Below are 17,911 nucleotides of genomic sequence, written 5' to 3'. Positions count from 1 at the left end.
GTATTATACAGTGACTTTGGACCATGTCAAATGAAACATATGCAATTTTTGTGTGTCATAAAAACTAAGGTATAAACTTGGCCTTACTTATTTACTCTAACTCGCACTTCTAATCTTACCGCATGCCGCACTGACTCGTATTAATAAACATTGGTGTAGTAATATATATTTTTCTCTTTGTTTGCCTGGTTGCCGTTTCATCTTGCTTTTGTAAGAATGTCAAAACTATGTGGAATTAACTTCACTTATGGATTATCACAAAGGCTAAACACCTCTGACTAAACAAAGACACACTAAATGATATATAACAATACTTCCAACAACAGTACTCACCAAATATGTCTCCTGAGCACCTCTTTATGGAGATGGGGCTTTACACATCACACAGTTATTCTTTTCTTGAAATATCACTGGGTGTTTTAAGATTTTTTTAAAATAACCCCTCACTCCTAAGATTCATTCCCCGTTTTATCTCTCTTTTTTCTTGTACAGCCCTGGCCAGAAACCATGCCAAAAGGGCGAAACACGTGTTGGCTGTTCACCTTTGTTCTATATTTGGTCTGTTCATCTTACCCCGATGAATGTACTCTGTTTCAACCAACTGGACCAATTGAAATATAAGTCTTCTTATTTATATAAATAAACAACACTCTGGATTTACCAATTTATTGGATGTTGCTTACTACAGAGGGAGTGAAATTGACTCACTACTATAAGTATCAACATCATATCCTATGCCTTCCAGCTAATGCTCTCCCACTCTGACATAATGCTAAACACCTGGACCAACTTTTCAGCCTGCATGACGAAAGTAGCTGAATGTATGAGAACCAACTGCCTCAAGCTCAATACCAGCATGAAGGAAGTTGAAATATTTAGTAGAAACACCCCACCTTGGGACTCCACCTGGTGGTCTATGAAACTCAGACCAACCCCCTTCCCTGCTACCCACGCAAGAACCTCAGAATAGTCATGAACAACCAATTCGCCATGACCTATCAGGTGAAACCTGTCTCTGTACCCTGCTTCCCCACAGGCAATATGCTAATGAAGATCTTCAAATGGCTCCCCACCAAAACTCGCAGAACCATCACCCAAGCCCTCATAAACAGCACACTGGACTATGGTAACGTTCTCTATGCCAAAATCAACACTCAACTGACCCGATGACCCCATACCATACAGAATGGTACAGCCCGGGTCACTTTCAACTTCCCACATCACACTCACATCACCCCGCAACCTCAAAGAGCTCCACTGGATCCCCATCCATAAAAGAACACTCTTCAAACTGCTCACTCACACAATATTATGCATAACAAAACACATAAATAACATTGACATATTAATAGAGGCTCGCCTGTGCAGCCTTGCAATGTTGCAACATCATAACATCCTTTCCTGGGGAAGTTAGTGAAAGATTATTTTGTTAAATGGAAATGGTGACCATGGCTTGCAGCTAAATTGAAATGATTTTCTGGAAACAAAAGGAAACATGAACATACACAGCGTGTTCACAGCAAAATAAACATGCATCCTTTTGTAGCGCGACCTTTTACAACCTAGCTATGCTGACTAAAGCAAATATGAATTAGCCACTTTTATTTTAATAAAAAAGTAAATGTTACATGGATGTTGCAGGATCAGAATACAATTGCCATCATCTTGGAATGTGAATTAAAATCATTGCAAGAGGGCAGCTGTTCATGATGCATTTGCACATATGTGTCGCAATGCATGCATAATTAGGCATTCCAAAGTCCTTTTTTTAACAATTCCAGTGCATATTTTGAGTGTCACCTACCAGAGATTTATCAGTGTGAGGTTGACTCATGTTTTGGTTGCAATAGTTTAGCATTTAAATATTTTTTGGGGAGTATCTATGTTCATGTGAAATCAGATTTTCAGTTGTTTCTGAACAATGATAAAACTTGGTTTCAGGTGAGCTGAACTGTAAAGTTATCTATGGTTTAGGTACCTTGTAGGTAAAGCCTTGTTTCACATTTGCATTGAAGCAGAGGTGGATCTGCTGAGTCTAGACGTTTTGATTGCATGATCTGTATCTTTTCTTTGATTTCTTATGTTTTGAAAGTCTTGTGCTCACGAGGAGTTTGTGCACTTGTATTCTCCGGAGTAGTTTCCAGACACCTACACCTGCCATCACCCCCATGTCACACACTGCAGATCCCCACCCTATGTATCAAGCTGCTATCATTTTAAATATAACTCTGTCCTTTTAACCCCCACTCACCTAAACCCCATTCATGCTCCACTCCGTATTCTCCTCAGTCTTACCCTTATCCTCCTGACTCTTACCCATATCCACATACTCCTATTCATCCATCCTTTCCTTATTCACTGTTCACCCTATAGTGTCCCATTCACAGTTTATTTTCCACTCTCCTGGTTCTCAATTCTACTGTTTGTTCCACTCTAACCATCCTCCTTTGAGTTTTAACTCACCCTCAACGTAACGCTGTAACCCTCAGGCATATTTTTCCATTATATCCTTAGGCTCAATCCTCATCAATTCTCCTCTTTGCATCTCCCATCTAATTTCATTTCCTGCGCAAATAACCTCATGTTTTATTCCCCACAGCTCTCTTCCCCTAGTGTCCTTTCTTCCTCCTCTCTGAACCCTCCAGTTTCCATTTTATGATCCAATTATTTTCTCGCCTAATAGCCTGTGATATGCACCATACTCATCAATTTTTATTTCACCCCCTTCTGATCCTTCGTCTTACCTCCTAACACTCTCACCATTCCCCTCCATATTCCTCCTTCTCTCTCCCACACTTCTATTAGTTTCACACCTTGCCTTTCCTCTTGTGCACACCCACTCTCAGCACCCCGTCTCTCATTAATTTCTGGCTTCCATTCCTTACTCTGAAAGGATAACCCCTAAACATCTGCATCCACCCTCGTACACTCTCCTATAGAGACCCTTAAAAATAATGTATCCTTCTCAGCCTAACCTTCCACTACCTCTCCTTACACCCCTCACCTAAACCAGTTCAATCTCTGCCACTCAATTATTAATTGCCATTTTGTCTCAGTCACCCTTTGTGCCTTCTTCTTTAAACTCTATAAACCAGTTTATTTATCACCAGCACTCTATCTGGTCTCCACCTCTACACCTCCGCTCGCACCCGGTTCTATCTTACCCTGATCATTTCACTCCGGGGCCCTCTCTGCTTTCCACCACATTCCTCCTACAACCTCCAACTCTTCTGTTAAGATCACTCTCTGCCTCCTCCCACGGCGAAGCTGGTGTTTATCAGCTCCTCTCAACAGCTACCTCAACATTATCTGATATTCTAATAGAATGTTTGTGTTTAGCTTTTGTTGCCTTAGTAGCTACATGCTACAGCATCAGGTTTCATTAAAGAATTAAAAAAACATATAGTGACCATCAGGAGGATAAAACGCCAAACGATATCACTTTCACCACCTTTATTGGAATTTAGAGTAGTGGAGTTCCTTTTAGATTGCTTCTCATTTACGCTTGACAGAAGACCCACTTCTGCTTTATTTGGGTCTCATGTGTCCTTGAAAGACGAGATGCAGTACAACAGTGAGATCAAATTAGCATTAATTATTATTTTGTTGATACATTTGGCCACTATATGGATGACATTCTGTGTAGTGCATTGGTTCAATGCAAATCATACACAAATGTGTATCTTTTGACGTGAAATAAAGCTGTCATGGTAGCATACTCCATCTAATCATATGCTGATATTTGAATGCCATCAATTCAGAGAGAGGTTCATGATGTATTGAGGGATATTTCCTCATAGCTAAAGCACCGCTTCTAACAATGATCAACTGTGTTTTTATGGACATCTGCAGTGAAGCACCCTGGGCTTCTCTTAATATTAATGATGCTACTTACAGTAGCTTGTTTTTGTGTGGCTCTTGTTACTGCAATTGTTACACTTCATAGCACTGTGAGGATGTTATAGTACTCACTATATTGACCTGAGAAGGACGAAGCTCTCAGTGCAACTTGCTGGGTTCAATAATTCCAAGGTTGTACTTGATAAATCTTTGAACAAATCCGCAAAAAACCTTTGCTGGACTTTGTTGAAGGACAGTTGATGCTACAGCACCTGTGCTGTTTGTGTATCTATGTATACATATCACACAATTGTCACCTTTTTGCACGGCACAGTCTGCATCGTGTCTAATAACTAAGGGCCTAATTTAAACTTGAGAGGGTGACGGCGTTTCTCCTTCAGGGAGATAGAGTATAATACTCCTTCGCCCTGACAGAGGTGCTGCCTGCCAAATTTAGAAATGACCACCAAGCTGGCGGTCATTTCTAAAGCATTGACAGGGAACGCCGTCACTGCAGTTCTAGTCAATGCTATTTACAGTTTGGTGCAGGGCTCCACCAACATGACAGAGCCCTGCACCCAACTGTTTTCTTTTTAATTTCCAAGTAGAAAATCCCAAAGTGGGATTTTCTTTTTGAAAACAAAAAGAAAATGCTCCCCTCGCCATGGGAGCTTTCTCCCAAGGCTAGGGGCCCGCTTACTACCAGAGGTTTCCTGGCAGTGGCACACAGTGAAAACTGACCATTACCTCCGCTCATTTAAATTAGGTGGATGGAATTAGAGGTCTGCATCTGACAGCCCTTATTTCGCAGGTCCGTCGGAGGGGTTTAGAAGACGGAGTAGGCTGCACCGTGATTCAACCTAAGGTCCACCTGCTTTTTCTTATGTCAGGCAGATCTTTTCTTGGCGGTAAGTATCTTCCATCGCTGTTGTGATGGAGTTTACATACTGCTCATATATAAAGCAGGAACTAAATACATAATGATGATATAATAATACAATATCAAGCCATTTACAAAGAGTGGCCCTAAAATGATTTTATCACGTATTGCTAAATTGGTACATGTATTGTGACCGGTGGGATTAATACAGGTTACCTCCTGTAAATGAAACATATGGACCATTGTATTTTTTTTCTCACACTGAAAATGGACATAAGATGTGAATGCAGACCCAAAGACAAGTTGCTACAGTTATTGATTTTGGAAAAAATGCATGGGCAGCATTGTTTTTGGGATGTTCTTTAGGTTGAAAGGGAAAACCTTCTGCTGAAGCACCAAAGTTAAGCCCTAGGACTTTTGGCTGGAAGAGGAGGTTTTTTTGAAGGCACAGTTTACAGCTCTGGCCAGCCCTTGTTTTCAACTGCTTCATCTAAATCTAAAATAAATAAAAAATAAAAAAGGGGGGCAGGACCGAGCTTTAACCTGTGTTTTCAGAAAAAAAAAACGAATACAGCAAAAAGTCCAAGGACTTAATTATGGTCCCTGGTGTCCGAGGCACTCCAATGCAGGTGGGGGGGGGGGTGGGGGGGGGTACAATACACTATCCAAGCCCTCTAAATTGTCGCCATTGACTAGCAGCTCAGTCTGGCACGAGATGTAACATAAAATAACATGTACTGCAGGAAATTGTAGCCCATCCATTGATGAATGGCCACCAGACATTCCTACAGTCTCAGCCCCGACGTAGGAGCCTGGTTGTTGAGCCTGGTGATACGCTGGGTCTCTTTCAGATAATAAAGAGCCCTGCTACCAAATAAGCTAGTGAGGTCTGATAAAGGACAGACAGAGATGTTGAAGATCATAGGTAGCATTGAGGAGCTTCGAGGCACCCTGAACTCCTCTGCCAACTTGACTGACCTAAAAGAGGGGAGCATTAGGGTCAAAAGTCAACCCCTCCAGAAATTATTGGAATCCCTTTAGTTCTGCGACACTTATTAAAGTTAATTCAGGGATTGGATCAGAATACTGTGATCCGGGGCATGAAAAGTAGCAGGGAGATCTGGCAGGATCACTCCTCCAAGTTCCATCATCAAGGATAGATCTTTTTTTCACTAAGCACAATAACAAGGACAGGGTCAGTTCCAAAGGCTGTCACTGAATTAGATGAACTGGTTTGGAAGATATTTGTATAAGTCAGTGGTGAGTAGCCACGCAGTGTGATGTGCCCTGATTCTTGTCTATATTTCCTGCAATCTTTAGGTTTGTCTACAAGTTGAACATTTACGGAAGTCTCTTGTATTATTATTTTCAGGGCTACTTTAGACCGATTATAAAGGCGCCAGCACCAACACAGCTACTGAATATGCCCCTTGGCACCAAGCTGCCGGTGTATCCTGGCTGCGATGTTTTACTCTTCAGTACGGAATTGGGTGAAAAGGTAAAGATGCTAGTTTAAAATTCGATTTCCTAGACTAGTCCAGTGTAAGTCTCCCTGCGAGGTGCATGAGAGGTCCCCAAAATCACCCTCTAGGAATTTCAGGCGAGTCTCCTTTAGCTGAGAAACAACCTGTCTGTCAAGTAACAAAGACATACATTTTGAGGCAAAGTCTATGATGCAGTGTAGAGAATTACAATCAGAAGAACATTTAAAAGTGAGGAAAGCCTCTATGAAGAAAAAGAAGGCATAAGGGAACGAGGCTGAATAGGGGAGTTAGTGAAAGAAAAGGAGAATGCTACTCAACTATATTTATGGGTGTTAGCGAGATAGAAGACATATTAAACTGAATTTTTAACCCTTCTTTTATCCTCCTGAGGTCAATGCAATGAGTACTATTGAGGAATATAATACAGGCTAATTTCACTACATGAAGGTCTTTCTGAAACGCTTGGATACCTTTGAAATACCCAATCGCATTAGGAGTGCCTGGCCCATCCTTTCTTTAAGGGTGATAAATTGAGAACATTTGAATTAGGAAGTTGGCACCTCTGATAGGCAAGTGGGTTTGGGCAGAGGGGGTCATATGTAAGGAATGCCTGGCTCTTTCGTTTATCCTTCTGCCATCGTGGCCTCTATGTTAACAAAGATATTGTGAGATAAATGAACAATTATTATTTATTGAAAAAAGTTTTAAAATAAAAATTAGAACATATATAACGACCGACAAAATCTACATGGCATTTCACTGCGGTGAGAAAACTGTGCTTGGTGCTCAAACAATTGTGATAATTATGTGGACAGTATAGATATATATGTATCAAAAGCCAAAAGCACAGATATGGCCCACATGTCACAAATTAATAACATAAGGGAGTATTTGTATTATATACCAACTGCATTAAGATCAATTCTAAATGTAAGATTGTCATCAGGAGGTAAATCCGTATAAACCAGAAATGTTAATGTAAATGTTGAGAATACGATTGCAAAATTACAATTATATTGTTCAATTACGGATTATCTGAAATACATATGATCGCTGTTTCTGAAGGGTCAACCCACCAGAGGTATATGGCGAAACTCTCACGTCAATAAGGAGTCCGTGGAAGGCTGTGGTGTAACCTGTATACAGATATTTGCTTCCGGTATTGAGGAGCAGACTTGGTCGGAGGTCGTATCACTACAATGAGCACGGAACAGGGTCCAACATTAGCTTCCACATTTGATCAGTGCAGAAATGTTGACATTCTGAGCCTCTGTGTGAAAGAATACTCACATGGCCGGTCGAAATCAGTGAAGGACTGCTGTCCATTTCTATCCACCATGTGAGTATGCTTTCACCTCCCGGCCCAGCAGCTCTTTTTTTTCAGTTTGAAAAGCTTTATTTCAGGAAAATAATAATACAAAGATATCAGCAACAGCATAAGTACAATGAAATACTATGAAAAGGCCAATATCATAAGAAACGAGCAAAAGCATTTTATAAGGATTTTAAGAGAAAAACAGGAGAAAGGGGGAAAGGGAAGGGGGGAAAAGAAATAAAAGAGGAAAAAGAAGAAAAAAAAGGAAATAATACAATGCAATATAAAAATACTATAACATGCTTTAGAAGTAAGCGCTGTAGGCGAAAACAGTATTCAAATAGCAAGTACGAAGAACAAATATAACAAAAAATAAATCCTGCTGTGTTATTGTAAGCAGAGAAGATGTAAATTCCTCAAGGCGGGTCAAACTTTTCAGCCTTGGTGCATGATAGTTTCTTGCGAACCATCCGGTCTAAATAAGAGGTAAGTGGTAACCAAAAGAGATCCCTATTGTGAGTGGGATTGCAGGAGGAAGCAAAAGCGGTATCAAGTCTGTGGAAGTGACATAGAGAGTTCCACCAGCAGCGTATGGAGACCTTAGTAAGGGACTTACAGTTGGAAGAAATATGCTGAAAGGCCAAGGCAAGCATAAGGTCAAAGAGACCTCGAGAGTGAAGAGGAAGAACTAACGAATCTGATAGACTGCCAAGAAAGAGGATAGGTATAGAGTATTGAGAGGAGATAGCAAAAATGCGTGAAATGTATAGCCAAACAGAGTCCCAAAAGTGAGAAACAGAGGGACATAAGAATAAGAGATGAAAAAGGTTGGCATTGGGGGAAGAACATGTCCAACAGAGAGAGTCAGCAGAGGAGGAAAAACGAGCTAGAGAAAGGGGAGATAAGTATAGCCTATGATACAGATAAAAGAGAGATTGAGTCAGAGAAGCAGAGCGAGAAATTTTTAGAGATCTGGACCAGAGTTTATCCCACATGGCAACGGACCAAACACAACCCAAATCCGCCTCCCAGGAAAGCTCCAATTTAGATTTAGGGCGATCAGGGTTAGGGGCGGAATTTTTTTTATAGATGAGGGAAGCTTTGGGGAAGATAGAAAGTACTTTAAGAAGAGGAGCGGAGGGAGCAGAAGAAGGGGAAGAAGGGAGAGAGTAGAAAACGTCAAGAATAAGTGTCATAAGGGTTACAAACTTTTGCAAAAAAGAGCGAGGACAGTGAAAAGACTTCTGAGATTGAGGAAAAGAACAAGGAGAAAAACCATCAAAAAATTGATTCACCCATATGATGCCCTTAGACCTCCAAGTCCCCCAGAAGATGGGCCTATTTCTTATAAGAATGAGTGAATTATACCAAACGGTGGAATCCAAAAAAGATTCCCGAGTAGTAGGTGAAAGATAAAAGAGAGGCTTTCAAAGGGAAGAGGTGCGCTTAAATAAGGGAAGTGAAGAGTGAGGAGCCTTGGCAGAGAAACGAATAGCCTCTTTAAAAGAAAAAGGCAACAACAATGTTTGTTCAATATGTAGCCACAGAGGAGCAAGAGGAGAGGGAATAGAAGCCAGCCACCTGGATGCCTGATGGAGAGAAAAAGACTTATGGTAAAGACGAAAATCTGGGAAGTTAATCCCACCATTGGATTTGGGCTTGCGGAGAAACAGTAATGAGATTCTAGCCTTCCTCTTGCTCCAAAGAAATCTCGACAAACAAGAATCGATGCGTTTAAAGTAAATTGCGGGAATATGGACAGGCAACATAGACAAAATATAAATTAAAATAGGAGCTATCATCATCTTGATTGAATCCATTCGTCCCCACCAAGAAAGAAAGAGGGGATTCCAGGTGGAAAATAAATGATCAATACGAGACAAAACCGCAGACATGTTTAAAGAAATTGAGGAGGAAATAGAGTTGGCGAAACACACTCCTAGATACTTAATTTTGGAACCATTCCAAGCAAATCCAGTAGAAGAGAACATAGAGGGGGTACAAAATTTGGTAAGGGGGAGAATCTCAGTCTTATCCGAATTAATTTTATACCCCGAAACCTGGGAAAAGGAGTCAAACTCAGACAGTAAAGGAGGGATAGAAGTCTCCGGAGCAGAAATGAAAAGAAGGATATCATCCGCATAAGCAGACAGCTTCAATTGAGTAGATCCATATGGAAAACCCAAAATAGAGTCGTTATTACGAATGGAAGACAAAAAGGGTTCAAGGGCCAGGACGAAAAGTAAAGGAGATAAGGGACAACCTTGACGAACACCCCGTTGTAAAGTGAAGTATGAAGAGACTTGACCATTAACCAGGACAGCAGCTTTGGGGGAGGAGTACAAAAGAGAAATGAGAGAGATGAAACGGGGACCAAAACCATACCAACGCAAAGAAGCAAAATGGAAAGACCAATCAACTCTATCGAAGGCCTTCTCAGCATCAACAGAAATAGCTGCCAAGGGGATGGAAAGAGATGGGACTTTATTTAAAACATTAAGAAAGAGACGAGAGTTATCGGAGGTAAGTCTGCCTTTTACAAAACCGCATTGTTCCTTCCCAATAAGATGGGGCATAAGGGGATCAAGCCGTAACGCAAGAGTTTTAGCAAACAATTTGTAGTCCACATTAACTAGAGAGATCGGACGATAATTTTTGCAGAATTTGGGATCACGACCATCCTTAGGGATAAGACAAATGGTGGCTTCCTGGAATGTACCCTCAGCCTTACCCAACAGACAAAACGATTGGAAAAGAGAAAGAAGTTTGGGTAGTAAAAGATCAGAGAAATGTAGATAAAATTCAACCGAAAAACCGTCAGGACCTGGGGTTTTGCCTTTGGTAAGAATATTCAAAGCCGCCGAAAGCTCTTGTAAAGAAAGATCCGCATCCAAGTCTGGGAGATTGAGGTGGGAATGTGACGGTTTAGGAAGTTTGTCAAAATAAGCCTGGACCAAAGAGGAAGGGGGGAAAGTTTCCGGAGTATAAAGCGTAGAATAAAAGGATTGAAATTGGTCAAGAATATCCTGAGGTTTATGTAGTAAAGTGTTCTCGGGTGAGTAGATGGATTCAATAAAGGAACGTTCCTTGCGGGACTTAAGATAATTGGCAAGAAGTTTACCTGCCTTATTGCGTCCACCATAATAACGTGCACTACTGCGAAGAAGCACAGACGAAGCGTTATCAGTAGTAAATTTATTATACTCGAGCTTAGCACGAATAAGATCGGGAGGGACGGGACTATTGGAAGAAGAGTAAAACTTGTGTTCCAAAGATTTGATATGAGCCAAAGTACTTTTCTGCTTCTGAAGAAAACGCTTTTTCTTCTTAGAGACAAAGTCAATGACAAACCAACGAGCTGTGGCCTTGAAGGAGTCCCAAAGAGAATGGAGGGAGATATTAGAAACATCATTTAATTTAAAAAATTCAGTAGCAAAGGAACGAAAAGAGGAAGAAAAAAGAGGATCAGTAAGAAGAGAATTATTAAATCGCCAACGAGAAGACATGGGACGCGGAGGAAGGAGGTCGAGATCCGTCACAATAGGGGCATGGTCCGAGATAAGTATAGGTTCAATAGAGGAGGAGATTAGATTTTGTAGTAGAGAGGGAGAAAGAAAAATATAGTCAAGACGAGAGAAAGACGAGTGAGGAGGAGAGCAAAAGGAATAGTCAAGAGCGTCAGGGTGTGAAAGTCTCCAGGAATCAGTAAGATGTGATTGGGAAATGGTATCTAGAAATTGTTTATGAGGCTTATGGGGAACAAACCGAACAGTTGACTTATGGTCAAGAAAAGGGTCCACAATCTGGTTACAGTCACCACCTAGAATAAAGAGGTCATCTTTATGCTGTATACATTTGCTCGTAATCGAGGGCCAGAAAAATAAATCGGGCTGTGTAGGGCCATAAACATTAAAGACAGTCAAAGGAACATCATTAATCAACAGTTTAGCTAATATCCACCTACCATCAGAATCAGTCTCTTGTAATAGAACTTTACATGTTAACTTTTTATGACACAAAACAGCAACACCGTTCTTCTTATTGGTAGAGGGAGAAAATAACACCGTACCCACCCAACCACGCCTTAGCTTGAGAGACTCAGCCTCCGAGAGGTGAGTCTCCTGTAACAGAACAATGTCAGGGTTATAAGAAGCAAGGTGGGAAAGAATCCTCTGACGTTTAATAGGACTAATAAAACCCTTTACATTCCAGGAGATTACTCTGAATTTAAATGTAATAAAACATTAATAGAAACAATACCTACAGCAACAATGAAAAAGCGAGAGGATAACATATCAAAGACAAAAAATGCTAAGAGAAAAGAAAATCGCAACAGAGAGAGGGAAATAGGAACAAATGGAAGAATATAAATAGCAGGACAAAAACGTGATACAAATAAAGAAGAGACAAAAGAGGACAATGGGGTAAGAAAAATGGAGAGGAAAAAAGGTAAAGGACAAGAGAAGAATAATGCAAAAAGACACAGTACATATCCAAAAAGGATGACTGAAGATAACATACCTGAAGGGGACATAAAAAGGATGATGGGGAAGTGGAAGGATTCGAGAAGACTGACCGCCCAAAACCAGGAGGACACACTGAGTCAGGACAAAGACGAAAAAGGCAAACCATATGGAATGAAGAGGAACACATCGGCTGACCTAGATGAAGAAAAAGAGGATGTAAACAATTTTGGTGAAGGAAACAACAACAAGACAAAATGCATAGAAGGAAAGAAATAACAAAATGCTAGATGAGAATAGACTTAAACCAGGGCAGGCCAACAATAAGACACAAGCAATGCAAAAACATTTTAGATAAAACCTGCAAGAAGAAAAAAGAGAGTTAAGCAATCAACCACAAGCAGTAGAAGTGTCCATGCCAGTATTAGACTGAGTGTGAATGAAGTTTTTAAGTTCCGCAGGATCTTGAAAAGTCCAAGTTTGGTTCTGATGAGTAACTTTAAAGATGCAAGGATGAAATAAGCCGTATCTGGCTCCAAGAGAGCGTAGAGGGGCACGAAGACTCAAAAATTCCTTCCGTCTTGCAGCAGTTGCATTCGAAACATCCTGCGAAAGAAAAACCCTCTGGCCCAACCATGAGACCTGACGCTTGGCTCTAGCCGCAGAGAGGACCAGAAGTAGATCTGTAAACTTTAGGAAAAGAATGATAACTCCACGTGGCTTGGATGAAGTGGAGGAGCGAGGGCCAAGTCTATGAGCTCTTTGGATACTCAGAGAGGTAGTGGCAGGCAAATCCAAAAGTTTCAGGAGGAAGGAGGAGAAGAACGAGACAGGATCATCACCCTCCAAGAATTCTGGAAGGTCATAAACGCGCAGGTTATTCCTTCTATTTCTATTTTCTAACTCCTCAGTATACTGCTGGAGGGCCAGAACGGACTTCTCTAACGAGGCTATACGATGAGAATTGACTTGGATCTCTGAAACCTGTTGCTCCACTGAAGAAACCCTGTTGTCCATAGTTGACCACTTGAGTTCAAAGTTCTGCATTTTGTTATTAGTCTCCTCAACAAATGAGCGCAAAGCACGGATTTCCTCCAGGAGCAACTCCAGAGAAATAGGAGGAGAAGGATTGTCCGGCGGAGGAGAATCCTGCTTCGAACGTTTAGAGGAAGTAGAAGGAGAAGAGATCTTACTTGAAGAGGGCTGCGAGGAGGAGGCACGATTAGGAGCTGAAGCAGCCATTTGGATGAGATTGGATGAAAAATCAGTAGCTGAGGAGGAGGGAGGCAACGTCGTAGAGGCGTTTTTGTTTGAGGGTACAAAAACAAACTTCGGGTTACGCAACTTGCCCATAGGTACCAAGAAGGCAGGGTAACACAATGTACGTAGGGGGCAGACAGGAAGCCCAGATGTGAGGTGGACAACAGCAGCAACGGTCAAGACTGAGCTCAGCACGTTCTCGCAAGATACTCGAATTCCTGCCAAAAAAGATGAGACAGGAAAAGGTACGATGCGATAATAAGCGCTAGGGAAATAATGGACTTCAGCCAAAAACCATGAGAGCTGCCAGGTATGTGTACGTGTGGCCACCACAGGTATATCGCCCAATCTCCTAAAACCACAGTGCAGGACGAAGGTAGTCCAAACAAAGGAAAGTCCAGTGCCACTTCACTTAATTCAAGACGTAATCCTGAAGTACCTCCTCAAAAGGAATAAAGGCAAGACAGAGGGTAAAATGCAGTGTCCAAAAATAGATTGGTGTCACATAATGGCCATTTCCACACAAAGCGCAAAAGGGGCACAAGATATCACCTCAGCAGGAGGCCACAGATGATAAACACAGTGAAGGAGCGGTTAAAACACCATTAAAGATCAACTGCCCATGGTATTCCTGAGTAAAGACCTCTCCAGGAGCTCCACAAAAAGAAACAAGAGAAAAAAAAAACATTAAGAGGTCAAACAGGCGGCATTCGCTTTAAGTGTGTGAACGCGCTGAGCGTATAACGCATACAAGCGCTCCAAGGAATTCAAAATGGCGGCCGCGCTGAGGGGGACTGAAAAAGCGGCATTAATGACACATGTGGGGACAAAAAACTATGTTGCAGACCTCAGGAGATGGGCGGCAGGTTCCGGTTACGAAATTCGATGCAAACGCTCACATTGCATTTCCGAGAGCGCAGGACGCCATGAGAAATCGTCCCGGCACAGCAGAGCTCCCGTACTAGGCGGCCATCTTCCTCGGCGTCCTAGCCACGCCCCCGGCCCAGCAGCTCTGATCTGATCAAACGCAGAAGCTACATTTGGACTCTTCCAAGCTCATTGTGGTGAGTGATACATCCTCCGACACAGCTCTGCTCCTTCATACCTTATATTCATGTTACACCACAGCCTCCACCTGTTCCTTAATGCTGGCTTGCCCTCCACTTGATAACATGATGCCTTTGAGGTAGAATATTTTTGCTAATGTTGGTTCAATGTTTTCAGATTTTTTGAAGGAGTGTGGTTGTGCCCTAGTCTGTGCTAAAGCGTTTTGGTAACTGATACGTTTCCTGTTCCTGAGAGGAAGAATTCAGTCGGTCTTGAGCACAAGTCCATGCATGAGTGCTTAGTGAGTAGGGGCGTGATCTGCTAAGAATTCTGGGTTTGTGCAATGTAAGCAGTAGAGAACAAAAGTGCATGTCTGGGTAGAAGGAGTTTTTCGAGCTCTTAGAGAATCCTTGGCCCTGCTGGTTATAAACACAGAGCCCGATTCACAAAGGTATTTACGTGTAGTAAAGTTACGAGTGCGGCGTCTCCGCACCGGTGACGGGATATCTGCACGAGAACTACAGTGTGGAGATTCCACCCCGAGTGGGGAGCACTCTGCACTCAGAACTTAATTACACGTAAATTCCTTTGTGAAACAGGCCCACAGTTTATTGCAGCTAGGAACTACGACTTGTGTGCCTTGTATGTGTGTTTGCATGAGAGGTGGGTTCAGTGCTTGAGCCTTTCTTGCTATGCTCGCAAGAGACATCTGACACCTCTTCTGTCAATGCAGTTTCTGAGGTACCTGGACATTGGTTGAGTGTTTCTGCGAGTGGTGCTAGGGAGGGTCTAACTCAGGGTATTAAGTAATGGCTTCTAACAGTGAATGTCTTCACAGGCACTGGAAAGATTTGTCCTGTGCATTTAAGTATTTAGAAGGGTATTTATATTCGGTTAAAGTCAGCAGCTAGCCCACTGGTTGAGATGGATACCAACTCTAGTTAGCATTTGACCTGGACCCTGCCACAAACTAGGTAGCGATTGGAGCATGCTAGTTAGGGTATCGTTCATCGCATCCATTTAGACCCGCAAGGTTCCTGGTCCAGGTCGCCTTTCTTCAAGAGACACACTACGCACCACTACCAGTAAATGGGCTTGTGCCATCATGGGGTAGCCACTGCTTCTTTGCCAGCTATAGTTCATACTCATGCGGGGTGTGTTTACTGGTTCACCGCTCACTTCCTTTTCAGGTTTCGGAGGTTGTTGCAGATGATGAGGGTAGATATATCATGGTGCTGGGCTTGTTTGGGGGGAATCAGTACTTTTCATTAATGTGTATGCTCCGAATGTTGACACCTCTGATTTCTTTCCTAAAATTACTGCATGCATTGACCGTCTAGGCGCGGATAATATAATTATGGGTGGAGACTTCAATCTTACATTAGACTCCACCACCGACACTACTGGCCCAGGTCACATTACAAAGCCACATGCTACACAGGAACTGACCAATCTATTGAATTCCGCCTTACTGGCAGATCCTTAGCATACAAAGCATCCGGGGCTTCGTAGCTATTCATTCTATTCTGCCTCTCACAGCGCCTGCCCCCGGATTGACCATTGGTATCTAACGCCACAATTACTTTTGGAGGTATGGGCGGTTGACTATACGCCACGCAAACTGTCTGGCCACTCCCCGTTCTGCTTTCGGTGGATTTCCCCATGGTTCTGAGGCAACAGCCATTATGGAGATTCCCCTTGTCGACTCTGCTATCCAAGGGTATTTCTCTCTAAATGAAGGAACAGTGGCTTCACAATGGTTATTATGGGACGCCTTTAAGGCAGTTATTCAGAGGGTCTGTATTTCCAAGCATGCTGGTTTGCTTTGATCCATACGGGGGGACCTGGAGAGAATAGAGCAGAAACTTAGAGACCTGGACAGGACTGCGCAGACTACCTCGTCTCCAGAATCACTGCTCCATCGTGCAACATTGCTGACCAACTTCACTGATTTGGCTACTCGTGAAGTTAAATATCTTGGTAAATATGCTAGGGCCCGGGTGTATGAAGAGGGAAAGAGGCCTGGTAGGACACTCGCCCACCTCCTAAGTCCCCAATATCAATCTGCATTCATCACACACCTTGACATTGAAACCGAGACCTTGCTGACGAAGGGAACAGACATTACTACAGCTTTTCTCTCTTACTATACTTGCCTATACATGACGCGCGACCCCCCTAGTGGGACGGGCCTTGGCGGACTATCTACAGGAGATAGCCATGGACGGCTTGAGGCAGGATAACGCGAGTTCCTAGCTTCCCTGTTAGATGAAGAGGAAATTTGTTAGGCCATAAAAGATCTAGCTAGCAGCCGGACTCTGGGTTCCGATGGTCTTTCTGGGGAGTATTATAAGGCTTATCAACACGAACTAGCTCCGCGACTGTTAGAAGTGTATGATGAGGCCCTACAGAGTGGATCTCTTTCTCACACTATGCGTGAAGCCATTGTCACATTTCTGCTCAAGCCAGGCAAATCGCCACGTCAATGCTTGTCTTATAGGCCACTATCATTACTCAATTACGATTATAAAATCCTTGCCAAAATATTAGCTACCCGTCTATCACTACTCGTAGATTCCACGCTATGCCCATTTCAAACTGGCTTCATACCTGGAAGGTCTACCAATCTCAACTTACGTGCTATTTTCTCGGTGATGAACCAAATAGAGCCCACATTACAGGCGGCGGTTGGTCTACTAGATGCCGTGAAGGATTTTGATTTGCTGGAGTGGCCCTTTTTATATGCTGTGATACAGAAATTGGGCATCCCTATTGGTTTTTCAAACCTAGTCAGACTGCTGTATTCTGGCCCAGTGGCACGGCTAAAGCTTAACGGTGAAATAACAACCCAGTTCCCCCTGTCGCGCTGCACCAGACAGGGGTGCTCTCTCTCACCTGTATTATTTATTGTGGCCATTGACCCCCTTGCGCGCCATATACAGGAACAATATCTCCACCGTTGGCTACAGTTACACACAGGCCCCCTCGTGGCCTTGTTTTATGCAGACAATGTGATGTTATTTGTATGGCTATCAGCTGAGAACCTGTCACCCCTCTTGCAAGAGGTGGTCTGGTTTGGGGTGTACTCAGGATTAATTATTAATTGGTCCTAATTGGAGATTTTTCCATTGATCCCAGCGACTATCCAAAAAGATTTTGAGTTCCCTCTTAAGTGGTGTACTGACTCTACCAAATACCTTGGCATTTCTTTGCATTGTAGTGCCCCTGAAGTTATCCGTCTGAATTATGGTCCCGCAATTGACTATCTCACAACGCAGGTTGACAGGTGGATTAAACTCCCCCTTTCTATCGCTGACAGGATCGTTTTATTGAAAATGGTGGTTCTACCACGAGTTTTATATATCTTCCTAAACATCCCCATCGCCTTAACCACGAAATTCTTCGACACCCTCCGGTGCTTACTTATTCATCTTGTTTGGGCCGGTAGGCAGCCTCGCGTAAACTGGTCCACCTTAATTATGCCTTACGAACGTGGGGGGTTTGGTGTCCCTGATTTTTATCTTTATTACCTTGTTGCTCGGGTCCACTTCACATATCACTGGTACCATCCCAATGCCAGACTTCAATATCTTAAGCCCGACCGTGCACAAATATATCCTAA

General features: G+C 42.6%; 2 protein-coding genes across 2 annotated transcripts in view; both read left to right on the top strand.

The window, feature by feature from the left end:
* The window catches only part of BLVRA (biliverdin reductase A), a 285,794-nt gene extending 278,045 nt beyond the window's left edge, over positions 1-7,749 (top strand). The window contains exon 10 of the mRNA XM_085607413.1: positions 6,093-7,749. Coding sequence (XP_085463539.1) covers positions 6,093-6,103 — 11 coding nt within the window. The 3' untranslated portion in view covers positions 6,104-7,749. The remainder of the gene's footprint in view (positions 1-6,092) is intronic.
* LOC146823139 (uncharacterized) overlaps positions 6,105-17,911 on the top strand; it is a gene marked incomplete at its 5' end in the record, with an annotated part of 688,665 nt that continues 676,858 nt past the window's right edge. The window contains one exon of the mRNA XM_085606373.1: positions 6,105-6,218. Coding sequence (XP_085462499.1) covers positions 6,105-6,218 — 114 coding nt within the window. The remainder of the gene's footprint in view (positions 6,219-17,911) is intronic.

Source organism: Triturus cristatus, chromosome 5_2 (genome assembly GCF_964204655.1).
Source record: "Triturus cristatus chromosome 5_2, aTriCri1.1, whole genome shotgun sequence".
In the NCBI taxonomy this organism is placed as follows: Eukaryota; Metazoa; Chordata; class Amphibia; order Caudata; family Salamandridae; genus Triturus; species Triturus cristatus.
This window is presented reverse-complemented; position numbering and strand designations above follow the sequence as displayed.